Raw genomic sequence first — 25,669 nt, 5'->3', positions numbered from 1 at the left:
GGGCTGGGTGGGGGCTGGGCGGGAGGGTGGACTAGGGCTGGGTGGGGGCTGGGTGGGGGCTGGGTGGGTGGGTGGACGCGGGCTGGGTGGGGGCTGGGGGGACGGGCAGGTGTGCGCGGGCTGGGTAGGGGATGGGCGGGGGGGCGCGGGCTGGGCGAATGCAGGAATGGAAGGAAGACAGGACGGACAGCTGGATGGGCGAGCAGTTTAACCAAGCCAGCTCTGGAGGTTGAGCACACCGTGGGTAAAGATAAAGGAGAAGCAAGAGCAGGAGAATGAAGGCAACAGCGTGCGCATCCTCTTCACAAGACATGTCAATTTTATTCATTAATTGATGGGAAATTATGGTAGGTTTAATGTGGAGACAGAAAAAGCCCATGGGGGCCATGTGTCTGGTGTGGGCCCCTCTAGACCCCAGCATCTGCAGGGGCCTGAACCATGGGAGTCCATGTGGCATCATAAACCATGGCCATCAGTCCCGGGGGGACGGGTTCTGAGAGCCACTGCACTCCCCCACTCCGAGGGGACACCCTCCATCCCTCCAGGCCCGGCCTGCCCTGCTCCCCTCTTCTGACTGCCGTCCAGGAGGGTCTTCGAAAGACCCATGTGATGCTCTCTGAAACGGTATTTCACACCGACATTACCAGTGAGGACCCGCGGGTGTCCCACCTTGACCTGGCCATGGGGAGTCTCCATTCTCCCTGCCACGCCCCCAGGCTCCCCCGGTGTCTCTGTGGGGCTCCAGACGGAAAACTTGCAGGGGCCTGGGGGTTTCCTCCAACACATATCCCCCGTCCCCCTCCACCAGGACCACCACGGGCCTAGCACGGGACATCCCTAGAGGTCTGGGGTGAGTGTGAAGCCGGAGGTCGGGTCTGGCCCCAGCTGTGCTCAGCCCTGGGCTGTCCCTCCTTCTGCAAGATGGGGGCAGCGACACCACGTCAGGGGTTCACGATGGCAGCCAGTCAAGGCCTCGACTGCAGTAGGCAGGACAAAGGAGAAGTGTTCACCAGAGCAACAGCTCTCCTTCCAGAAGCCCAGAGTTCATCCCGAGGTGTGTGTCCCCCACCCCCCGGAGCCTGACTTCCAGAATGGGAGGACTGTCCCAGGTCCCCTGGTTCTTTCCACAAACCTGGTCAGCCCTTCCCCTAGGCCTCAAAAACCCGCCAGGCCCTGCCCAGAGAGGCAGGGGGCTGGGGGACAGAGCCAGTGTCCTCCAGGCAGGCTCAGCCCATCCCAAACCGGCCCCAGGGAGGGATTCGGTGCCCCTCCCCCACAGCCCATGTCAGCTGATACCAAGGCTGTGACCAGGGGCCAGAGACTGACTTCCAGCAGCATCTCCGTGCACAGTAACCCCACAGGGTAATTGGGGCCGACTGGGGCAGGCGCCCCTGCAGAGGAGACTCTGGGTGTCCTGACCACAGCTCCCTTCCCCCAGCAGCGGGGGGCTGGCTGACACACAGGTGCCCCTTCAGAGAAGTGCCCTCAGTCAGTGCCTCCCCTGGGGCCGCGCCCGCCCCAATCCAGAGCACACACACGCACACGCATGCACGAAAGGGCCTTGCGTCCTGCTGGGCCTGCCCGGGGGACTCGGTTCACACTCCTGAGCCCCGCCCCCGGGGGGGACAGGCTGCAGCATGACTCAAGCAGAGACCCTGCCCCGTCCTGAGAGCATCCCCAGCAAATCCCATAGCCACAATCCCTGTCTCAGGCTCTGCTTCTAGGGGACCTGGGTACAGAAATAGCCGACGCTTGTCCAGTGTTTCCCGCCTGCCATTTGCCATGGGCGGCCCAGGGGCTGCAGCCCCAAGTCGTCCTACCTCTCGGGAAGGGCCTGGGGGCACCTGCCTCCACCAGCTGCCCTTTCATGGGGGGCACCTCAGCAACGTGCAGAAACCCAACTCCAGAGGCTAGAGTGGGACTGACGATCCCATTGTGTTTTCTGGTTACTCGAGAGTCGCGATTACAAAATCTCAGATTTATCTGTGCTCTGTTTTTTGGCTTCCATGGAAGCGCCACATGCTCTGTCATCAGCTGTGGGGAGTGGCTGGCTGGGCACCCCCAGGCCCTGCCCCTGCCAGCTCTTCAGGGCAGCGAGGGCCGGGGAGAGGCCGAGCAGGGAAAGGGGCCCAAAGCAGATGTCATCCAAGGACATGGACATCGCTCACTCAGAGAGGGGCTCTCCCCCCGCTTCACAGATGAACACACTGAGGCTCAGGGAGGGGAAGAGACTTGCCCCCGAGCCTAGCAGACCAGTCTCGGGACCCACCGCGAATGGGACCCTGGGGGCATGTCGTCCGACATGCGCGGCCACCACCTCATGTTAGAGCCGCTGTCCCCATTGCTGCAACCACATGGCCACAGCAGGGTCGGCCGGACCCTTGTGGCCGTGAGCGCTTGAGGGACAGGCTCCCTGAGGGCTGCCTGCATGCAGAGGGGACTCGGAGCGGCCCTCAGCTTGGTCAGAGGCCTCCCCTCTGGCTGGGGCGTCGGGTGGGATGCAGCCAGGGGCTCCTGTCTGTTCCACAAGCCCAACCACCTACAGCCACAGGCAGGGCCAGCGACCCCCAGCCGGCTAGTAACGGCACATCCGTCAGGACTGTCCCCTTCCTGCCTCTCACAGTCCCAGATTCTCGCCCCGGGGCTGCCTCGGGGCCCCGTGCGGACAGAGCAGATGCCCCCGACTTCCGAGAGCGCGCTGGGCCCGTTGTTTCCAGGGCTAGGCCTCCGCCTCCTGGCGGACCCATAACTGGGGGCCAGTGGTTTGGGGTGGAGGGGCCCGTGCAAACCAGGGACACGCGGGCTCATTCTCGGGCCCTCAGGGCCTGGATGCTTCTGTTCACTGACCGACAGCCCTGCTCCAGGTTCTGGGAGGAGTAGACAAGGGCCAGACCCCAGACCCCCAGGCAGGGGGCACCTCGCACACCCCAAGTTAACTCTTTCTGGATGCAAGTAACAGACACCAGCTCTACCTTCAGCCAAAAATAGAGAAAGAGAGAGAGAAGGGAAGGAGGGAGGGAGGGAGAAGGTGTCACAGAACCCACAGCCAAGGATGGCTAGGGAGCTCAGGAACCTTCCAGAACCAGGCACTCTAGGAGCCTATGGGACTCTGTTTGTCACTTAGGTTCCTCTCGGGTTTGGCCCGGTTCATTCTAGAAGGAATCACAGGGCAGAATAAATCGCTGCCACGTGACTGGGGTTTCTGACTGGCCAGGCCAGGTCAGCGCCCACGGCGCATACAGACGGTCACTCTGTTGTGACCGTGCAGGTGAGGCATGGGGTGGAGACTATGGCTGGGTCCCAGAGCAGGCAGCTGTCCTGGGAGAGCACGGCTCTGGGGGGCAGGGGGCCCCACCTGCAGGCCCAGGCCAGGCTGGGGGAGCTGGCCTGGGCACAGGTGCCAGTCGCAAAGTGGGTTCCGATGGGGAAGCTTCCTCTGGCCAGTCTCATGCGAAGGCCAGCCGCGCTGTCTTGTGGGGGGCTCCACGGACGAGGCCCCCGGTGAGCATAGACGGAGGGTAGGCTGCCTGGCTGACCAGGCAGCATTTTTCATTTGGAGCAAGAGGGAGCTTTGAGTTGCGGCTTTTATTCCTGCCAAGAAGCGGCTCCCAACCCTCCAGGCGGGGCCTCTGCAGAGCCTCCGCGGGGCGGGCGCCAAGGAGGCGAGGATCCGAAGAGGAAGTGCACACGCAGCACTTGGCCGGCGAGCGAGCAGTCCCGGCTTCCCGGCCCACGGGGACCCCCGGGCTGAGGGAGGGACCCCAGGCTGGAGCAGAGCCCGGCCCCGAGGTTGCATCGGGTGAGTCGGCGCGGAGTCTGGAGCCGTGCCCTGGCTGAGACCCGGCTGGCTCGGAAGAACCGTCCTGACTCCCTTCCAGCCTGGGCAGCGGGGCTGCTGGCACCAAGGTCTGGAGATTCAGCAGGCTGCTTAAGAAATGGGGCGTTCCAGGCAACGTTCTCTGGGGCCCCCGAGGGTTTGGTTCACCCCTCTGTTGGAAGGACTTCTTCACGCTGAGCTCTCGGCTGGGTCCACCATCAGGGGCACCTACCTGGAGCCGTGGGACACCCCCGTGGCTCCCGGTCTCAGGGAGGCCCGAGGACATCGCGGGGGCCCCATCTCCTAGTCCGGGACCCACAAGAGCAGCGAGAGACCTTTCTCCTTCCTCGACCTGTGTGCACTGGGCCAGACAGCCCGGGTGCCAGCACCGTGCTGCCACTCACTGTGTGGCCTTGGGCAAGCGTCTCAACCTCTCTGTGTCTCTGATTCTCATCGCTGTAAAGAGAGCCGATGAGGACACCCTCTCCTGGGGGTTGTGTGAGGATGAAAGGCAACGCAGAGCAGGGGACAGGGGACGCATACCTGCCTCTCTGACCCTGTGACCTCAGCCCGCCTCCCTCTGTCCCTCCCTCCATGGCCTCTCCAGGGCCACGAAGAAAACCTGGGAGGGTCTCCGTCCACCCCCCATTTTACAGGCGAGAAAGCACCAACCAATCCTCCACCCAGGAGAGCAGCCCACGATCCGCACGGACAGGGCGGACGAGTGCGGGCAGCAGATGTCACTCCCGAGGCACACTCTCTGTTCCTTGCGGTGGTCCCGCATGTCCCTTCTGCTCACGGACCCTCCAGCTGACCACAAATCTGCACCTCTTGGCTCAGATCCCCACCTGAGTGAGTCTGGTGTTTTGGGCCGCTCCCCGGGTCACAGCCTCAGGCCGGGTCCCTTTGGCCGTGGTCAGGGCAGGAGTGCCACCCTTCCGGGGGCTGTGGGCCGGCAGGTCTCATATTGTGATTTATAATATGAAATATATACTTGGTTTTCGTCCATCCTGGCACAGAGCTCCCCAAAACTCTTGGGATCTCTTAAGTGATGACAGTGACAAAAGTCTTGCTGTGTGAATGAGATGGAAAGCCCCCTGAGGCTGGGGGCCGGTTACCAAGGGAACCAACCACGTGATTGGAGGGGTCCAACTTTCAGCCCCAACCCCTGGCTTCCAAGGGAACAGGGGGTGGAGACTGACACCCAGGAGCAAGGCCCCTGATCCGATCCATCAGGCCAGTGTAGGGAAGCCTCCAGGAAACCCTGAGAGGGTGCATGGGAGAGCGTCCGGCCTGGTGACCCCGAAGGCACAGATGTGGGAGGGCGCAGGCCTGGAGAGCCTGTCCCCCATCTGGCTGATCTGAGCGACATCCTTTTATCATGAACCAGTGACCCCGTGCACGACACGTTCGCCTGGGCTCCGCGAGCCGCTCCAGCAAACGGTCGAACCCGGGGAGGGGGCCCTGGGACCCTGGATCCGCAGGCCGGCAGTCAGAGTGTGGGTGACTGTGGGGTCTTAAGTGGAGGGGCGGCCGCGGGGGACTGAGCCCTTCCCCGTGGGGTCTGACGCCACCTCCAGGAGGAGCGTGTCGGACTGAGACTGGGGGGGGACGCTCAGCCAGGGTCCATGGAGAATTGAGTTAATTGCTTGGTAGGCAGGAAACAAAACCTCTGTTGGTCACCCTGGCTGGAGTGGATGCTTGTGTCAACTTAAAGAAGGGATCTGGGGCAGGGGACAGCCCGCAGCCTGGGGCAGGGGGATACAGCTATGGCCTCTGGGAGCCGGGTCAAGCCCCACCGCCACCAATGGATGAGGAAGCAGAGACCCAGCAGGAGGCTGGTCATCCTGACCAATACAGGCCTGGGCGCGTGTGTCTGCAAGGGTGAGGACAAACAGGCTTGGGCCAGTCCAGACTGGGGCGCACACACCAGCAGCCCCAAGGTCCCCGTCCTTCCCTGAGCCTGGGCAGGACCTGCCCCTGACTTCTTGCCAGCAGGATCCAGCAGGGCTGATGCACCGCCACTTCCATGGTCATGCAGCATGGGACTGTAAGGGGTCAAGCTGGGCTCTCCCCCTTGCTGGCTCTGAAGAATCAAGTGGCCACATCCGGAACTGGGTGCTGCCAACCACCTCGCACTCGGACAAGCAGGTTCTTTCCCAGCCGAGCCTGAGCAGAGACCCCAGCCCCGGCCCCCTCCTCATGCAGCCTAGTGTGGCCCTGAGCGGAGGACCCTGCCCAGCTGTGCTCGGAGGGGCTTCTGACCTGGGGATCCTGGGAGGTGACCCATAAGTGCTGCTCTGGGCCATTCGGTTCATGGCTCTGTGTTGCGCACCTGAGGAGTCTGCGGGAAACACGCAGGCGTCGTCAACCAGAGCCACAGAGAGAAGTCAGGCCGGTGTTCCGAGGTCAGGGCCTGCCCGTCATGAGGACCGCTCCATGGATACACTCGGAACTCGTGGAGTGTGTTCTAAAAACACACCCGTTAGCCTTTGTGGCCAACGGACAGGACTCTGAATTTTATAGGTTGAACCATTTTGGAGAACGCCACATCAAGACTCATCAGAACAAACGGATCGAAGAAAATGTCAAGAGCCCTTCTGTTAGCACGTCCAGCTGCTGTGTAAAGAGCCAGTGGTGTTTCCCTCTGGGAGAGGCAGGAAACCCAGCCATCCGGCCTGGGGGCTGTCCCACTGGCACCCAGAACCCGGGCAGGGAGCTTCGCCCGTGTAGCCTCTGGAGCCCAGGACGGGGGAGGACTTTGCCTGAGATCACACAGCAGACTGGAAGCACAGCAGGGAGGAGAGTCCAGGTCTCCACAGCTGGGCTCCACATGGCCTGTAGCTCCAACAAGACGCTTCCATTCCCAGACACAGACTATCTAAGTTAAGAGGCACTCTGGAGTTCACGACTCCAAAAGATATCAGCAGGGAAAACCATCATCCAGCATCGCTGCCGGATAATCCTGCAGCTTCCACCTACACACCCCTGGTGACAGGGTGCTCACTACCCAAAAGCAGGGTGTTCTACCTCTCATCAGCAGTGCTGGCCCAAAAGTGTTTTATGGACTGAGCAGAAATCTGCCCCTGTCTGGTTCCCTCATTTCATGTAGTCTCACCATGGAGGGTGGCACAGAACATGCTGTTCTGTCCTCTACCTGAGGCCCCTGGGATTGCCTCTTGTCCCCAAGCTGAGCTCCTCCACTCAGCCCCAGCCCCTCCTCCTCGGCACAGCTGCCTCCCCAGCCCCTCCCCAGCCCTCAGAGGGCCCCCCAGAGCTACCATGAACTGTCAGTTCAGCAAGGGAGCCGAGGGCTGGATTCATCGGGGTTTGGAAGAGCAGGAACTTGCCAAGCAGAGAAGACGGAGGAGCTTTTCCAGGCAGAGGGAACAGCAGCATCTCCAGCACGCACACTGCCTGGACAGCAAGTAAATCACAGCCGCTGAGCTTGCCGGCCCCACCTCAGGGGTCCTGTGAGCAGGCCTGTGGCAGCCCCACAATTCTGCATTTCCAAGAGACTCCCAGACCACACGCTCCCATCCTGTGTGTCAGACCACACCTGGAGCAGTGAGAAAAGGACTGGGGCTCTCTGCCCAGTGCATTAGCCTCTAGCCACATGTGGCTATTTAAATTTGAATCACAACTGCATAAAGCTAGAGGTTCTCTTCCTCAGTCACAATGGCCACATTTCAAGTGGCCAGTGACCAGGTCAGCACACTGGACAGTACAGCTCGGGGTGTCCCCACTGTTGCAGAAGGTCCAGTTGGGCAGAGTTGTCTAGAGAGCTCAGGGGAGAGTAAGGAGTTGTCCCGGCTGGAGTCCTGGGGGGCAAGACTGAGTCGGGGGGTGAGCCTGAGGCTGGCCTGGTGTGGTGGGCACTCAGCAGGCCAGGCAGAGCAAGGAGCGTGGGCTCCATCCGTGGGCCCGAGGATGATTTTCAGGTTTCCAGCCATGGAAGCTGGCCATCAGAATGGGAGATGTGTAATTGTTTCCTTCAGAGCTCATAGCACAGGGTTCTGACCTCCGGTGACTGTGGAGTAGTCCACGCAGGGCCAACTCCTCCGTTAACAACAACTATAAACCTGGGTGCAAACAACAAATGTCTGAAGGCACTGGAGAGTGACCAGAACCAGGTGTAATGGGGGGGGGTCTATCCCTGAAAGAAGGGGTGCACACGGGCATGATGTGCATCAAGGACACTGCCTGGACCGCGCAGTGCATGGGGGCAGAGATCAGGCAGAAAGCTGTGGTCTCACCACCCTAAGGAGTCCATGCATGGGGCTTAGGGCTGCCAAAACAACTCAAAATTGAGGGGCAGTCACCCCACAATCTGCACACGAGCTCCTCTGAAACCCTGGCCGCCTCCTGAATTGCTCAGGAGCAGGCTGAGCCTAAGGGTCTGGACAGGAGCTGAAAGTGCAGCTGAGCAGGGCTCATGGCTGCTGCATGCCAGAGGGGACATCATGTGGGATTCAAGTCCTGCAAATTCCCCATGAAACCCCAGAAAGACCCATCTTAGCAGCAAGACCTGTCCCAGGACTGCAGGGACGTGGAAGACAGGGAAACCAGAAACAGACTGGCCTTAATAAAGCCTGATGCCAAGCCTCCACCAAGTCAAAGGGATTCACTGATAAATTACACAGGCACTAAAACAAAACTCAGCACCCTTCATAGGAAGACAACAGAGTTTGGAATCTCCACAACATATCATCCACAATATCCATTATACAATAACAACAACAACAAAAATCTCATCATATGAGAAACAGGAAAATGTGACTCATGGTCAAGAGAAAAAAGAGTCAATAAAAACAGACCCACAGATGGCCCAAATGTTGGGACTGGCAGAAAAGGACTTTAAACCTGATGGGTAAAGGCTGAAAAAATGGGAAATTTCAGAAGTTACTTGTAAAAACAAAAACTATTATATCTGAAATTTTGAAAAAATATATATCATTGACTGGGATTAACAGTATATTGGATGCAACAGAAGAAAGGACCAATGACTTAAAGACTAGTTAAGAGAGAAATCATCCAAACTAAGGCACATGTTAGAAAAAGGTTAAAAAATAGACTCAGTGACTGGGTAGGGGGGGTGGTATCAAGTGATCGACAATACACACACACACTGGAGTTCTAGTATCAGACAGAGAAAGAAAGGGAAAAAAATTGTATGGAATATTGGCTGATTTTTCCCCAAAATTTGATTAAAAACAGCAACCCAGGGATTTACAAAGTTCAGCAAACCCAAGCAAGAAAAAAAAAATCACACCTATGCACATTACACTAAACTGCTGAAAACCACAGATAGGAAAAAGTTTCTTAAAATCATCCACAGATGGGGCGCCTGGGTGGCTCAGTTGGTTAAGCGACTGCCTTCGGCTCAGGTCATGATCCTGGAGTCCCGGGATCGAGTCCCACATCGGGCTCCCTGCTCAGCGGGGGGGTCTGCTTCTCCCTCTAACCCGCTTCCCTCTCGTGCTCTCTGTCTCTCGTGCTCTCTCTCATTCTCTCTCTCAAATAAATAAATAAAATCTTTAAAAAAAAAAAATCATCCACAGATACAGCATCCATTGCATACAGGGATACAACAATGAAAACCATGGTTAACCTCTTATCAGAAACCTGGGCAGGAAAAAAATGAAATTACATCTTTAAGGAGCTAAAAGGAAATTACTGTCAAGCAAGAATGTTATATGCAACTAAACTATCTTTCAAAAATGAGGACCAGGGACGCCTGGATGGCTCAGTCGGTTAAGCGTCTGCCTTTGGCTCAGGTCATGATCCCAGGGTCCTGGGATCGAGTCCCACATCGGGCTCCTTGCTCAGCGGGGAGCCTGCTTCTCCCTCTGCCTGCCACTCCCCCTGCTTGTACTCTCACTCTCTCTCTCTCTCTAGCAAATAAATAAATAAAATCTTAAAAAAAAAAAAATGAGGACCAAAAAAAAGACATTTTTCAGGCAAACCAAAGATAGACCATTAGATCACCAGCAGACTTGTACTGCAAGAAATGCTAAAGGAAGATCTTCAGGCTGCAAGGAAGTGATACCAGATGGAAATTTATATGGACAGGAAGGAATGTGAAGTACAAGAAGTGGTAAGTATATGGGTAAACAGGAATTTTTTTTTCTTTTAACGTTTAAAAGTCAATGGACTGTTTCAGGCAATAGCAACCACACTGTGCTCCTAGGTTTACAACATGAGAACTAAAATACATGGCAACAGCAGCACGAAGAACAGGAGGCACGTAAATGGAATGACATCTCTGGGAGGCTTCTGCCTTCTCTGGAAGTGGTTTTAATATTGGTCTAAGGTGGACACTGACGTGTGAAGGACACAAACTGTAAATCCTGAGCAACCACTAGAAATGCAGGATGAAGAAGGATGATAGAGTGCATGCCACAGCTTGAGATTGTTCCGTGTACCACTCTTCCCCTGCTCCCCCAGCCCAGCCACCCAGGATGGCCTCTTTCTCCCTGGAATCCAGCCAGGCACCGCCAGGACGTGGGGCCCTACTCCAGCACTCCTGTCTAGCACCCCTTGGCCATTCCAGATAGCACCATCCCCGTTTCCCAGCACTAGATCAGGGTGTGGCCCACCAGAGGGGCTCTGTGTTTGTGGAACACCTGGCCCAGGGCGATGCTTTCAGCTCCCACCAAGGGTGCAGTTCCTTCCCTCCACCCACACTGTGCCCCAGCCATCCAGCAGCACCCCAGCCATCCTGGCCTCCAAGTCTCCCGTTCCCTGCACGGTGCAGATGGCTCGGGGGATAGACAGCAGAATAGCACAAGTGGGCAGATGCTCTGCCGCCTCTCACCTGGATAAATCATGGCGCAAGAGGGGGCTGGAGCCCTGACACAAAGGCCACCGTGGCCTCTTTGGATTAAAAGTCCCTAGACTGCTAATTAGCCACGGAGCCCTGGAGGCCAGGTCCTCCGGGAGCAACAAAGGCCGATGGATTACGGTGTGGTTTCAGCTAACCTCCCAGCTCTGTGGTCCCGAGCGGTTCCCCTCCACTCCTCATTAGAGAAGCCGCCAGGATGAACGGCCCGAAGGTCTGGGGTTTGACACGCTGCCACGACTGACCCCACGGGAGCCCAGGGCCTGGCCGGCTGAGCCCTCGCCGCCTGTGCGTTTCTTCTGCTGCATCCGTGATGTCTCGCAGACAAGGATGCTGAGGCGCAGCCGCCACGGCCCAGGGCAGGACGAGAACAAGGAGGTCCGCGTGGTCTGCGTGCACAACGGCGAGACACAGATGCTGCCCGGTTGTGATTCTGGAGGGAGTTACACGGAGGCGATCTCCAAACTGGGACCATCCAGGGCCCCTCCTGTGCCGTCGGCCCCATCCATGCACCAGCCAAACCGTCCCCTGTTCGGCATCTTGTATCATACTGACTTGCTCTTGACAGAAACGCATGTTGAGAGGATGCTTCAGGACCGACAAGGGGAGGCCAGCACCACGAGCCCTAACCGGCAGGTGGGACGCCAGTGCCAGACCAGTTAGGCCCCCAGGTGTCCCCTCCAGTCAAGGACCTTGCTGGGAAGAGCCTCCTGGAAGGCAGAGCCAGGTTTGAACCCGACCCCGGCAGCTGTTAACCGTGACTGTGGGCAAGCCACCCAGCCTCTCTGAGGGAGAGCTTGCGCTCTGTGGCACCAGGTCGCCGACGCGCCACAGGGTGGTGGGGTTTAAATACGACAGTGGATATATCTGTCGTCAAGCACAACAGGACTTGAGAGACCAAGAGGGCAGCGTCCGCGGGCCAGCCAGCCTCCCCCGACCCTGGGCCTTGCCGAAGTTCTGTTTCCCCTGCTGGACCCAGGACTGTGTGGACGGTGCGCCCGGTCGTTCCAAACAGCCATGGAAACCATTTCCTGCCTTACAGCCCAGGCGACAAGTCAGCCAGGAGCTAGGAAACCCACCGTTCTCCCGAATTCAATGTGTTTCTCGTGGCTGCCTCTTCCTGACAACAGAGCCCACTGGAAACCCCCCCAGGGAGGTGCCGACCAGAACTGAGCTCTCAGCCTCTCCAGGCTGGGCTGCTCCCCCCAACACGGGGTCCTCCTGCGGGGGCCCTGGGTCGGTTTGCCCGGCAGCTGTGCCCCTGCCTGGTGACCCTCAGTGGGCAGCCATCCCAGGAGCAGAGCTGAGAGGGAAGGAGCACAGCGTCACCTTCCAATCCCCTTTGATGGGGTGACAGGTCTTTAACGGGGAGACGTGGGTGGGGGTCATCTCTGAGGCAGGAGTGGACTCCTGCTGGCCAGGGACACAGAGCAGGGGGAAGAGGACGGAGAGGCTGGAGGCCACTCCCCTGCACACCCCCCAGGGCCCTCTCCTCTGGGACTCTTCCCCACTCCCAGCCCCGCACACTCTGACCTCAGCCAGGTCGCCGTGGCCAGCAACCCTCTGGCCACACACTCCCGTGGACACGTGCGTGCTGAGATGCCACAGCGAGCTAACGCCGGACGTGACAGTGACCTCTGGGCAGGGGCACAGTGGGGCTGGTGGCCATTAAGAAGTGGTACCTGGAACCAAGAGGTCGGATGCGGGCGACACGGCCTCCCCAGGCCATTTCTGCTGTTATGAGTGGTGCGGGGAGTCTTCAAGATGTGGCAAGTCTCCTTGCAGCCCAGCACCCAGCTGAGGACAGGTGTCACCCAGGGGCACCCAGGAGAGCTGAGGTCATCCAACACCCCCTCCTGACCCCAACCGAGATCCGTGGCTGAGAACGTGCCCTTGGGGTTTTTCAGGGCAAACCACCCATCCCAAGACGCAGTGGGACGCTCATTTCCTCGAGGGCCAGCCCCACCCGGCCAGCTCCCCTGTGTTGCACCGAGCGGAGGCGCCTCTCGGGGAAGGGACGAGTTCATTCTCGTCGCCCCGAGTGGACCAAGAATACCCACCCCACGGAATACTGCCCTGCGGAAGTCACCGGGGACGCTGTGCGGAAAATGAAGGGCAGGACAGTGCACACCGATGTGACCTTTTATGTAAAACTGGAAAAACAATTTCAAACAGAACGTAGGACTTTTCTTTTCCAGAATCAAAAGATTTGCTAACAGCACTTCTGGGGAGAAGATCTAGCAGGGAGGGGCAGGAGGGGGGTTTTCGCGTTCTGTGATATTTAGATTTTCTGGCCTTGTGTATCACTTAGGATTTTTTCTTCACCTCACCTACAGTGACCTGGCTGACGAGATTATGGGTGTTTTGTTCCCTATAACTAAAAATAACCTGCACACGTACGCGTCACAGCCTTGACAAAACACCCGTGTGGTGATGAGCACCCAGAGCAGCTGGGTTTCCGGTACAGCCAGGAGTTGGCGGGACCGGCTGCACTCCTGGGGGTGAGCACCCCCCCACATGGGAGTCAGGCGAGCCAGAGCCAGGCCCCTGGGGGGCCGGACGGTCCAGGCACTTCCTCCACCTTCACGATGAGATGCCGCAAGAGCTCCCGTGCTCCTTCTGGAATAGAGATGCTGAGCACAGGCGTGACCTCATTTACAACACAGACCCAGCACTCCGACGGGGCAGGGGCGGGAGCGACGTCAGCTGCTGCAGCATCCCGTGTGGGTGTAACTATCGGGCTGTGTTACCGGGGGAATCCGGAGGAAGGCACCCGAACCCGCAGTCTGCGGTCCCCGGAGGGGCTCCTCTCGCCTTGGCCCCCACGCCCGGCCTCGGCTCACGGGGCAGCAGCAGCTCACAGAAGCTGCCTCTGCCTCTTGGGGGTCTGGGGCGGCCGCAGCTCTGCCGGCCCGTGGGCAAACGGGCAGCCGTCCGAAGGCAAAACACAACCGTCAGGGTGGTGACTGAAGAACCAGCAGAGGCGGGTCTTGAAGGCCTCCGAGAAGAGCCTCCGCTTGGCCTCTGGGCACTGCTGCCTGTGCGGCTTCTCCTCTCTCCAGTCGCGGATGTGAACGCTCCCATTCAGAACTGTGCTCGGGACAAAGAGAAGACACGGCCCGGGTGTTCTCCTCCGAGCCCACCGACTCACCAGGGCCTGGGGCGGCAGCCCCCCAGACACCGGCCGTCCGAGCCCGGAGCCTCGGCCCGGCGGGGCAGGCAGGGGGGTGGGAGGGAGGGCCCGAGGGAGCAGGCGAGGAGCAGGCTGGGGGAGCCTGGAGGGGCCAGCGTCAGGGGTCAGGGGCCGTCAGGAGGCGCACGCTGGACACCAGGGGCTGGGGTGAAAAGCCGTAGGGAAGCTGAGGGCCCGCTGCTGACAAGAGCCAGGCTGTGACCACGGACAAGTGGCTGGGACGCACCAGGATGGGCCTGTGGGCAACGAGGCCAAGGGCCTGGGAGACCACGGTGTAAGAGCCACGTGTGGTCCCAGACTCGGGTGCTACTTGGGAAGCTGCGGTGGCATCTGACCTGGAGAACCTCACCTCCACATCAAAGAAAAACAAGCAAAGCTCCTTTCTAGGCAGGCGAAGATGAGGGTTTACTGGCATCCCTCACAGCCAGAGTCCCCAAGTGCAAACAGTGAGGAGGGGTACAGCAGCCAATCGGCAGGGTGGGGACTGCCGCAGGACACGGGGACTGGGGGGTATGGCCCCAGCAGCTGCCCGGGCCCCCCACCCAGCTGCCTCCTGAGCCAGTCGCCCCCATTCGGGCTGAGACTCCCCACAGGCGTTCGCCTGGCCATTTGACCCCCAGAAGCCAGCAACTCCAAGGAAACATGGCCAAGCAGCCAAATGCATCCTGGTTTTCCCTGGAAGCTATAAAATCACCTGGAGACATACAGGCTCGGGGAAAAATAAAGGAAGCTTAGTGAATAAATCTGGCTCTCCAACTTCTAACAAGAACTTGAAAGCACGAATTAAAGCTTAGAGTTTGCTTTCAAATGGCCTTGTGTTGCAATAACAAAACTGTCTCTGCAGACTGCCATTTATTAAACATTTTCCCTTAAACCAGAGAAAGGAGCTGCAGAGAGGCGCCCCATGCACGGAGGGCCACAATGGAAGGCTCGGTCATGGGCAGTCAAGAAGCACCTACTCAGGGCCTGGCACAGCTGTCTCCTCTTCGGAGCCGGCCTCCCACACTGTTCCCCACAAGGCTGACGCCTAGCTTCCTCGGTGTGAAAGCTCAGGTCAGGGGAACATCACTGGGTTCCACTGGATGGATGTCCCCGCAGCAGAAGGACGTGGCCCTGAAGTGTGTCCCAAAGGAGCCCCAAGGCAAGACTCCCACCAGGTGCCTGGGGTGTGCACCCTAAAAATGCAAGGAGCCCTCGGCCCAGCCCAGAGGCCTGGACGTGTTCAAGAGAAACCTGGGGAGGGGGCAAGGTGGGGGGGCCAAAGCCTCCACAGGGGGCCCCTCCCGAGGACTGGCTGGCCCATACCAGGCCGTCTTGTGAGTTAAAAGGGCACCTCGCCACGTTCAGGGTCAGGGGAAAGGGGGCCTGGGCACCAATGACAGAGGACCGGCCCTGGCAGAGACCGTGACATGCTCCCGTGCGCCCGCACGTTCCAGGGCAGCTCTCTGCCGTGCCCCTCCTGACACCCCCAGCCCCAGTCCTGGGTAGGCCTGGGCCGGGCACCTGTACCCACTGTAGCCGGCTCACGGGTCAGAGCACCAGTGGACTCTCCCCAGGGGGAAATATACTCCAGATTCTAAAATGGAATCACAGGAACACAATACGTTCTATCGGGTTCCTGATTTGATATTTCCGTTTCCTCCCAAAGTATGCACTCCCTTGGAGTAGCCGAACGCAGCGTACAGAACCTGCTGGTCCGTTCCCCACCTGCTTCTGACAGCAGACGTTACCACAGCCAAAGCGCTCTGAGGAACCAGCTGCAGGCTGTTCCAGAAAGTCACTATGGACAATTCACCGGAACCGTGCCCCGTGCTCAGGTTCTGATCAGACGTGGCCTGGGTTGCCAGGCCAGTCTCTCCATTTAGGAGAGACTTTGGGCAAGTCCCCAGCTGTCAGTGGCAGCCACACATTCACTATGGCCGGCACAGGGAGTGACAGCACCACGGCCAGGGACCATGCGGCCAGGGCCGCGCCCACCACGCCCCCACCCCGCCAGACGGTAGCACGCGCCCGCCCGGGCACCGGCCCGTACTTCCCAAGGTGCTCAGCGCTGGCGGAACTGAGGGCATCCAAAATCAATCTTACCTCCTCGGCCCTGTAGACACGACCAGAAACTAGCCACTCTCATTTAAAACACCCTCGGAGATAAGAGCAGCCTTGGTGCATAGTTTTTGCATGACTGTGAGCAAAATGTTTACTCAGAGCTCAGTCCCCAAGCCGCCTACCCAGAAGTGTTTTCCAAAAATAAATGTGCCCGCCCCCATGTGAACTGCATAGAAAAGCAATCACATACATGCATATTTATGGTGGGAAAAAAAAAAAAGCGCTACGATTTCTTGAAGTCAAACAAAAAGCCATGCTGGGAAAAACAGAAGAGCAGCCCTTCTGGGTTGCAGTGAGTGTTTTCAGGGACAAAGGCCTTGTGAAACAGAGAGCAGATCCCAGGCCGCTGTGCCAGAGCTCGGCTGGAGCAGGAACTGCGGGTTCAGGAAGGCCGCCCTCTTCCCAGCGGCTCCACTCCCCAGTGGGGGGCCTGCCCGCCCACGCCCCAGCCTCCGCAGCCACCCCAACCGCGGACACTCCAGTTCTGCTTACAGGGCTCAATGCCATCCCAAGCACTTCCCCGAGCAAAGCCAGGTTTAAACGAAAACAAAGTCTAGCTCCACAAGGGCACCTGGGCCACCCAAAGGCACTGTAAGCCTGAGCACCCGAGCTCTCCCGCGCATGCGTGGGGGCTGCACGCACCCAGGTTCTCCCATGCACACGTGGGGGGCCGCGCACACCCAAGCATACCCGAGAGCTCTCCTGTGCACACATGCGGGCCACGCTCACCTGAGCTCTCCTGCGTCACGTGCACACACGGGCAAGAAAGAGAAGGTGACAGTGCCCAACTCCCTTAGCTTTACAGGCTGGGAGTGGACAGATGTGCTTCCATCAGCCGTGGACACCGGCCCTGAGTCACTGTCCAACCACCCTTCTCATCAGCTGCACAAGGGTCGGGGTGTGGGGAATGACCTAAATCCTGGGGCTCAGATAACTGCCCACATCCCTAGGCGAGGCCTACGGGCCTCCCCCTCCTCCTGCATTGGGCTCTGCTCACAGGTGGCACCTTACAGACTGGGGACTCTGGGACTCAGTGGTCTCCCCCCACTCATCATCTCCCTCGGAGGAGGGGTCAGGGAAGTGTCTTCCTCACCCGGCTGCTCTGTCTTCGTGCTGTGACATGGGCTCCGAGCTGCCCCTCGGGCCGCCCCTCCCGGCCCCACCCACAGGGAGCGCACAGTCGAGCTGGGGCGGTGGTGTGGCCAAACGCAGGAGGCCGAGGGACAGAAGCACACGCAGACCCTGGGGGCCCAGAGAGGCAGGAGCGGGTGGGAAGCAGTGTAGACAAGGTGTCCAGGCTGGGGCCTAGCACTATGACGACAGCACCAGAAGGGCCAGGGCACGGGGACGGCGGCAGGGAGCCAGCAGGCAGCCTTGCAGCAGAGGAAAGAGCATGGTGAGTGGAACACAAGCCAGGGGGCCACATGGGGGAACCTGGGGGCATAAGCCTGGCAGGAGCGGGTGGGGTGAGGGCGGGGACGAGGCCAGCGGGCAGCACGCCCTCACAGGAGCCCGGCTCAGCAGCTGCAGGGCAGCCCCAGGGGCACACGGCCTGGCCCTGCCGGCCTGGTCTTCACCCACGTTCTCAGCTCGTCTTCGCGCGCCATCACTCAGACCCTACCACGTGCACGCCCCGCCCCCGCCCTGCCCCCGCCTCCCAGAAAGCAGTGGTACCCGGCACTAGCCCACGGCACGCCTCACAGCGGAGCAGAATAAAACGTGCTTCCTCGTATGAAGTCAAAGGAGCCAGACGCTGTGCTGCGGGGGGACTTGAACCGGGCCCTGCACCTGACCCTCGAGGCCCCCTGACATGGCAGAGAACAGGCGCACAGACGGGGACTCCGGAGACGGGGACTCCGGAGGTGGACTGGGGTCAATCACACGGGTGGCACTGCTCCCCCGTCACAGAGGCCCAAAACCTCCTCACGGCCACCGGGGGCTGCAGGCCACCCCCACCCATCACACCCCAATCCTGCTCCTCCCCAGCTCAGACCCTACACGACCGTGCTTCCTCTTCCTCTTTACCAAGTCCCAGCCCAGAAGTCATGTCCCCAGCACGGCCCTCCCGCCCCCTTCCTGCACATGGCGACTCCGGCAGAAACGTGCCTATGGTGCTTCGGTGATACCAGATGCCCCTCACTGCAGTGCTCAGGGGTGACAGAGCAGGCAGGCTGGGATTCGCTCCAAAATAATTCCACAAAGAAAGCAGCTAAAAGAGCTTCAAGAAGAAAAGAGGACAAAGGATCGACCATCTGGATGATGGGTGCATGCCTGAACACCCTAAATAAGGGAACTCCTTTCCACCCCAGGTCCCCATGTGAGCACCTGTTCCACGTCCCCCTCCCCGCCAGCCCGGACGCTCCGGGACGCCAGGGGCAGACCAAGTGAAAGGGCCCCTCTACCTCCTGGCCGTCCCGGGAGCCTGGAGCGTGGGGCAGAAGGGGAATGAGAGCCTCTCTCCCAAGGGCCCTGGGGCAGGCACGCAGGTCAGGGGAGCGGACAGGCATCGGGGCTTCCTCCTCTAACCGCCCAGGGCCCAGCTGGGAGCTGGGGATGCTTCCAGTCTGCAGGCAGCCAAGAGCCAACGCAAATAACAATCCCCCACCCAAAAAGTCGTCCAGTGACACCCTGCCATCCCGTGAGCACATCCCGGACAGGGGTAAGGCCAGGCCCGGGGGGCACCATGCCTGCGGGGGCTGGACTGGAGAAAATCAGAGAAGAGGTGTGGCCGATGTCCCTTCCTGGTAGAAGACGCTCAGAGGGCAGAAGCTGGGCATGGGCAAGGGGACTCTATGCTCTCTCTCCCACTTTCCTAGGAGTCCAAATCTCTAAAGCAAACTTTACTCAGGGGCGCCTGGGGGCTCGGTCGGTTGAGCATCTGACTCTTGGTTTCAGCTCAGGTCGTGATCTCAGGGTCCTGGGATCGGGCTGGGAGGCCAGGGGCCTGCTGGAGATTCTCTCTCTCTGCCCCTCCCCTCTGATCACTTGCGTGCACACATGCACTCTCTCTAAAATGGATACATTTTTAAAAATTTTTTTTTAAAAATAAAGGAAACCTTACTTAATAGAAAAAGCAGGGGCAATGATGGCAGAATCTGTGGGGAAGAACATTCTGACTCAGGAAAGGTGGAGCGTGTCACCCACACCTGAGAAACGACCGCGTTTCAAGGCTCAATCCCCTTACCCTCGAACACCTGATGGTTGTTTCTGAGCAGCGTCTGCAGGCCTCCACATTCCCGCTTCAACCTCTGCAGCGTCCCCCTGTCCAGCTTACGGGCTACTTCCGCCAAGGAGAGGCTTCCTGTGGAAAATCGGGTTTCCCCAACAACAATACAAAGGCCGCTGGAGACCGTTAACCAGGCAGGCTCACCGCCCTGGCACGACGGTTCTAGCTGCGTCAGTTCCAGCCCCTCACGCACGTCAGGAGGGGCCGTGAGATTAACCTTTGCTCTGAGTCCACACCACACAACACGGAGCTGGAACGACACGGGCATCTGCCCGTTTCACTTGGTCTGCCCCTGGCGTCAAGGAGCGTCCGGGCTGCCACCACCTGGGATGCCAGGGACTGCCCACGTGCCAGGCCCTGCAGCTGGGGTCTCACCCACGCCCACCCAACAACTCTGCAGGCCAGCGGAGACAGCCCTGCCTCCCAGACACAGAAAAGCAGTGCTGGCGTGTGGCCCAGCCCCGGACGCCCAGCGGAGCGGCCGCTCTGTGGCTGGGATTCCATCTACCAAAGCCCCGCCGGCCTTCAAGATGCACCTCTCAGCTGCCTCAAACTCGTTCCGAGAGCAAGCAAGATGTCTAAGGAGAAGGCCGAAACCAGCCCAGGCGGCCTTCCCTGCCCCTCCTGGGTCTGGTCCCGCACAAGCGCCCGACGCTGGCGCTCACATGCACAGCTCCACACGGCCACCTCCCGGTTGCTCGTTCTCTGCTGTGTGCGTGTCCCGACCCAGTCGTGAGGGCAGGGACCACCTCCTCCTGCCTGTGCTCCCTTACAAAGATCACTTAGGGCCTGGGGACAGACGCGCTCGTACATCACACAGGGGCAGGCTCCGGAGGGGTCACTAAATTCCAGCAACAAAGGTGGGAAGACGACCTGAGGGCAGGAACCTGTGGGCTGAGAGGCCAAGGGCGCAGTTCCACCCCACTGGAGCACCTCAGGCCAGCCGCAGACACTGAGACCCATGCAGGGAGGGTGGCCTACCAGCTTTGCAGGTGTTTCTGCTGGGCGGGCAGGCCCAAGGCCCGAGACTCAGAGCCACCTGCTATCTACGTCTGAGCCTAGAAGAAGACCCAGTCTGCTACGGCCAGAGTTCTGTCCCAGGCACAGGCAAGCACCTCCTAAGCTCAGTCATTCCTGGGGTCTGTCAAACTCTACATTTTCAGACTCACCCAAATGTCTCTGAGGCGCCTGCCCGCCTGCTGCGGACTCCCTGCCCTTCGAGGTCCCCATGGGAGCCCCCCACCCAGCTTGCCTTCCTCTTCACTCAGGCCCCGCCTCAGCAGGGCACACCAGAACGTGGGGTGCCGACCCACAGATCAGTCCATGGCGCCCCAGGCTGGCGCCCAATTACACAGATGCTCAGCCACCTGCAGTGGGGGGCTCTGGTCGGGGCTGCCACCACATCCCTAGAAGGCCCTCCCTCAGATTAGACGCCACCAGGGTCAGTGATGCGCAGGGAAGCAGAGATGCTCCACGGCCCTGTCCCGTGGCAAGTACACGAGAGCGTGCAGGCTCAGAGCAGGACAACATCACGGGTCGGGGAGGGCAGGCTTGCCGCCTCCTCCCGGGGCCCCCACTCACGGGCCACCAGGCAGCAGCCCCTGACAGCATGAGGGAGGGCTCCCCCAGGTCTCCAATGACCCCAAACACTCAGGCAAGTCTCTGGCACTGCCAGACCCAGCCAGCTCCACAGCGCCCTCTGGCGCCGCCGGGCAGGAAGGAAACCAGCTTGGACCAGCCAGCCGCCTAGGACTCCACACGCTCACTCTACAAAAACAGCAGAAGCTCACACTTTGGTCCCTATCTCTCTTGAATGCCACTGATTTCAGCACGTTACTCATCCTATGAGAATAATCAGATACGATTTTCTCCCTTTCATCACGTCTGAGTTTTGCACTTTGGGGATTTCAAAGAGAATCACGTTATCAGACTACGTCTCCGAAACGTTACCTTATTGTCAAGGAGACAGCGCACTTTCCTGGCATTCAGGACTCTGTTTTTGGTTTGGATAACTCCTATAAATTGAAAATAAAGGGCTCCACACCCTGAAGCCTGGACAATTCTGTAAAGGTTAATTACCCCTCTGCCCTCAGTGCCTTGCTCTGAGGGAACGGAGTCCTGCACATTAATGGGAACTGTAGGAAAACTTCAAACAATGAGTGTAGAGTGCCCTGTTCATCATCGATGTCTCTTTAAAACACACGTAATTAAAAACAACCACACAATTTTAAGTTGGTCCTAAAGGAGAGCCGAGCTGCTGCCTGAAAGCCAGCAGGCACGCAGCTGCTGGGGGCTGGGGGCCGGGGGCCGGGGGCCTACCTCCTCGGTTCCAGGCCTTCGAGCTGCTGCTTGGAGCACTTCCTGTGTTTAACTGCTCTCCATCCAACAGCAAATGTGCCACTTGCAAAACCACTTGGTCAATAAAATCTCGAGGGAGGGTGGCACAATTCCTCACGCGCTCAGCTTTTTCTCTAGGCTGAAATCCAGACAGCCAGAGTTGGTCGGCTCGGGCCTCTGCCCCTCCCTTGGCAGCCTCGGCGTCCGGGGCCTGGGGCCCGTCGGGGTGACCTGCGCGTCCCACAGCGGCCCGGGGTGGAGGAGGGGCAGGCGCCTCGCCAGGTGGGCTCATGGGGCGGCCCCGCCTGCTGTTAATGTACTGGGTTCTCTGCTCATCCATGGAACCTTCTCCAGCAGGTGAGTATGTTCTGGATTTCCCAATGAGACAAACCTGCATGGGAAAAACAGCAGGGTATTTTACCAGGCTCCTAGAGTATGTCCATGGTTTCCATTCAATTCTCTTGTTCTGCAATACAAATTAAAGTTTTAGGCATTTATCATGGAAGAAATGCTTATTCTAAAAATGTCCAAAATAAACCAAGAGCAAAAGCCCATGAAGAATCTCAAGGCTCGGACTTTGAGCCCTAACACACGCATATAAATCTTGAGTCCACACCTATTGAGCTTACGGCCGGGCCGCTCTGAACACTCACTCGAGGGAGCCTTTGTGTGACCCCCAAGTGCAGACACCGATGGTAAGCTAGAGCTCTCAAAATGAGCCGTCCTTCTCTGGACCTGATGTGGCGCCGATGCTCATTCCATGCTCTCTCCTCACTACATCCAGATGAAGGATGCTGCACAGGCGTCCCCGGGGCGAGCGAGGCTGGTCCAGCGACACCACCCCAAGCACAGCATCTCTGGACTTCCTCCCCAGGCGGGAGCTACGAAGCCAGGTTACAGGCACTGAAAGAAAGCGGCTCTAATCACATCAGAGGCACCCCTCACTACGCCCCAGCGGGATCCTGGGCAGGTGACGTAACGTCTCCGCGTGGCAACAAGCAGCGGGGCGTCACCAGCCCTCACTGAACAGCCGCTATGTGTGGCCACCTGCTCTTGCATTTGCCCCCCAAACCACTGAATTACAAGAAAGCTGAGACTCGGGGCACCTGGGTGGCTCAGTCGTTAAGCGCCTGCTTTCGGCTCAGGTCATGATCCCAGGGTCCTGGAATCGAGCCCCACATCTGGCTCCTGGCTCGGCGGGGAGCCTGCTTCTCCCTCTGCCTCTCCTCCTGCTCGTGCTCTCTCTCTCTCTGTATCTCTGTGTCTTGAATGAATAAACAAAATCTTCTAAAAAAAATGTTTTTTTTAAAAAAGAAAGCTGAGACTGAGATTAAGAACTGGTACTTGGCCTCCAGCAAGACAATGGAAAGACAAGTGCAAAAACCCGAGCTGTGGGATCCTTGTACCCACATGACCCAAATTCCAGCGGTTCCCAGACTCAATTCCAGCTTCAGTGGAGTGACTCGCCGACGTGAGGACATTTACGAGGACACCACGGCTCCAAAGCGGGGTCCTAAAGGAAGCTTTCAGAGTGACCTGAGCAGTGACCGCGTGGGCAGCAATGACATACCTGAGGCCGAGTGGGCCGCACTCACCGCCACCACTGAGCGTTATCTCGTCCCCGCTGGGCACAAGAGGACACGGGCACGGTTTGCAATGTGCCCAGGAGTTCACGGCTAGCAGGTGGCAGAGCGAAGAGCTCACCTCACACCTGTCTTGAATCCTTTTTGCCACGTCAAGCAATCAAGCTATCAAGCTTACAATTTGGATATGATGGGTTTTTGTGTTTTGCTGGTCAAAAAAAGCACACCGATGGCCATGGAGTCTGATAAAAGGAAGCTATCAGAGATTATGACAAACTGATGGCTCAGAGGGTGAGCGGGAACATGGCCGAGTCCGCCCTGACCACCTGGCAGGGTCACAGAGGGCCACTTGCTGTTTTCACAGGCTGGGAGAGGGTAAAGGTCTGTCTGGGCAAAATACCTTTCGGGTAAATCTGAATTAATGAAGCATGTAAGGAGAAAATGGGAATCATTCTGAACTTCTGAACCAAACTTCAATTTCAGCCAATCACTGGGGAACCCGAGGAGTCAGAACTCAGAGCAGGAAACCTCAGACAACACTCGGGCCACCGCTACACAAGTCAGACTGACGCCCACTCCGGACAGGTCCCTGAGGGCCACGCGCAGTTTCTGGGAAGAAAATGAAGACGCGGCGAGGGTCCTGGAAAGCCGCCACGGGAGGGGCCGTGGGGGCAAAACGAGCCCTCCGAACACCACCCGTGGCCGAGACGCTGAGATCACCACAGGCAGCTCTGGATCGCACCCAGTGTTGAACACCATTGTCCCCTGTGGTTCTGTAACGCAGCCATCAGCCCCCCATCCAGACACCAGCACCTCACCAAGGACGGTGAGCCCCCGGCGCCCAGGACGTACCCTTTTGGTTGAGGGAATGCGCAGGCAGTCCTCCTCGACGTGAAACCCGCAGGCCAGCCCCACTTCCTTGATGAAATCAAGGTACTCTCGGTACTGAGTCTTCCGGCTCTGCCTCCGGGAATATTTCCCAGTGAAGCCAAAGAAGCAGCAGGGAAGCACAAAGAAACGGCAGCCGTAGGAGGACCTTCAAAATCAATCCACAAGAAACAAAAGGAAATTCAGCGGAAAGTCACATCATGCATCGGGGTAACATACATACGTGTGCTGGTGGCTGCTCATGTTTTCTGATGAGAAAATGAGTAACAGCTCTCCCTAATTCAATTTCTAGAAACAATGAGCATGGCATACCTTCCCCATAAAACATGGATCTAATTACCTTTATAAACACTTTCCCCATTGCAGTTGTTCTCGTCAACTGAAACGTAAGACTTCCCGAAGCGCTTGAGGCTCCGGCTGGGAGGGAGGGACCTCGGAGGCAGACATGCAAAGACTAAGACGTGCTCCTTGACCGACGTTATCCTCCGAGAGCTAGGACCCTGGATGGGGAGCCACAGCCACAAAACCTTCGGGGCAGCGACGTCGCCTGCACCTTCGCGTGTCTCCTCCTGACCTAGAAGCGCCGCCACCCCGCGTACAGCCCCCGGGCTGAGAACTAAATATTGCTGCGTGTCACTATGTTCACAGACTTTTCCTTTGAAGACCGACCCTTGTTGTCAGAAAAAAGCTTCCACAACATGACCCGTCTCTCAACACTGGCTATAAACACCGCAGAAGTCATCAGTTTTCACCAGCACCGTTCAATAGAAGAATGCCGTGAACCACATTTGCGACCTTATCTTTTCCAGCCGGGCAGAATTCAACCCTGACCTGACAGACTCGGTACATTATCCTTTCAACAGTTTGAACCAGCTCCATTTCCAGTGTTGGACAGCCACCAGGCAGCTCGATGTGGACAGCGAGGTTTGCCCCGCCACCCGCCCTGCCACCCGGACCACCTGCTCACCTGGCCGCAATGACAGGTATCCATGGTGTTAGTTCATCGGAATGGTTACCAATTAACCAGTCGACGTCAGGGAAAAGGTTCTTATCATTTGGTGTGATTGCACCTTCCTAAAGGAAAACACCAAACAAGACCACGGGTTCGGTAAAGCAGCACAGAGCTACTGAGGCAAGGCCCCGCAGACCCTCGGCTTGCTGGGCGAGTCCCAGCCCCCCGGGGCCTCGTGGGTACTGGGTAGGCACCCGAAGGTAGAGCCGCGTCTGCCCCACAGGGCGTGGAACGGGGCAGCTTCTATCGTCATCTCTAGGGAAACCAACAATGCCCTCCGAGCGCTAATCGCTTTTTGACCCGTACAGACGTGCTTCTGTTCACCAGCATACAAGGAGCTCTGGGAGGTGGGACAAAGCAACCATATCCATACTCCAGAGCGTCGGAGCCAGAAAGGGCCTTGGAGCAAGCGAGTGGAAAGCAAGCAGGTCTGAAGTTGATTTAAGTGTGTAACATAACGCACCACGCAACCTCACGTCTGTCGATCGACGTGACGAAGCACACCCACGACAGCATGAGGAGAGGTAAGAGAGGCGGGGGCAGTTTATATGTAGCAGAATAAGTCTCTGCTATCGTGCTCTTTTGTAAACATTCAGACACCAAGTAAAAAGCCCACTCCATAGGCAGGTTAACCATTCTGATAATTCCTGTAATTAAGCCGAAAACAGC

General features: G+C 58.5%; 1 protein-coding gene across 11 annotated transcripts in view; it reads right to left on the bottom strand.

The window, feature by feature from the left end:
* Window positions 1-25,669, bottom strand: part of TRMT44 (tRNA methyltransferase 44 homolog) — a 47,841-nt gene that overhangs the window by 11,229 nt on the left and 10,943 nt on the right. For 8 of the 11 annotated variants that reach the window (XR_004679314.1, XR_004679316.1, XR_004679315.1 and 5 more), the window contains exons 7-10: window positions 24,956-25,062; window positions 23,953-24,136; window positions 21,500-21,908; window positions 19,139-19,255 (exon numbers count right to left, since the gene is read on the bottom strand). Coding sequence is in view for 4 of the 11 variants with exons in the window: in XM_035005391.1 (XP_034861282.1) it covers window positions 19,139-19,255; window positions 21,500-21,908; window positions 23,953-24,136; window positions 24,956-25,062 (817 nt within the window). In the remaining 7 variants the exon portion in view is untranslated. Of the gene's footprint in view, window positions 1-9,778; window positions 13,754-19,138; window positions 19,256-21,499; window positions 21,909-23,952; window positions 24,137-24,955; window positions 25,063-25,669 lie in introns of those variants that run through there. The other 3 variants (XM_035005389.1, XM_035005390.1, XM_035005392.1) reach the window with 2 other exon arrangements.

This window comes from Mirounga leonina, unplaced genomic scaffold, assembly GCF_011800145.1.
Source record: "Mirounga leonina isolate KUSES-001 unplaced genomic scaffold, KU_Mleo_1.0 Mir_129, whole genome shotgun sequence".
Lineage (NCBI taxonomy): Eukaryota > Metazoa > Chordata > Mammalia > Carnivora > Phocidae > Mirounga > Mirounga leonina.
The sequence above is the reverse complement of the archived record's forward strand: the minus strand, read 5'-3'. Positions and strand labels throughout refer to the sequence as shown.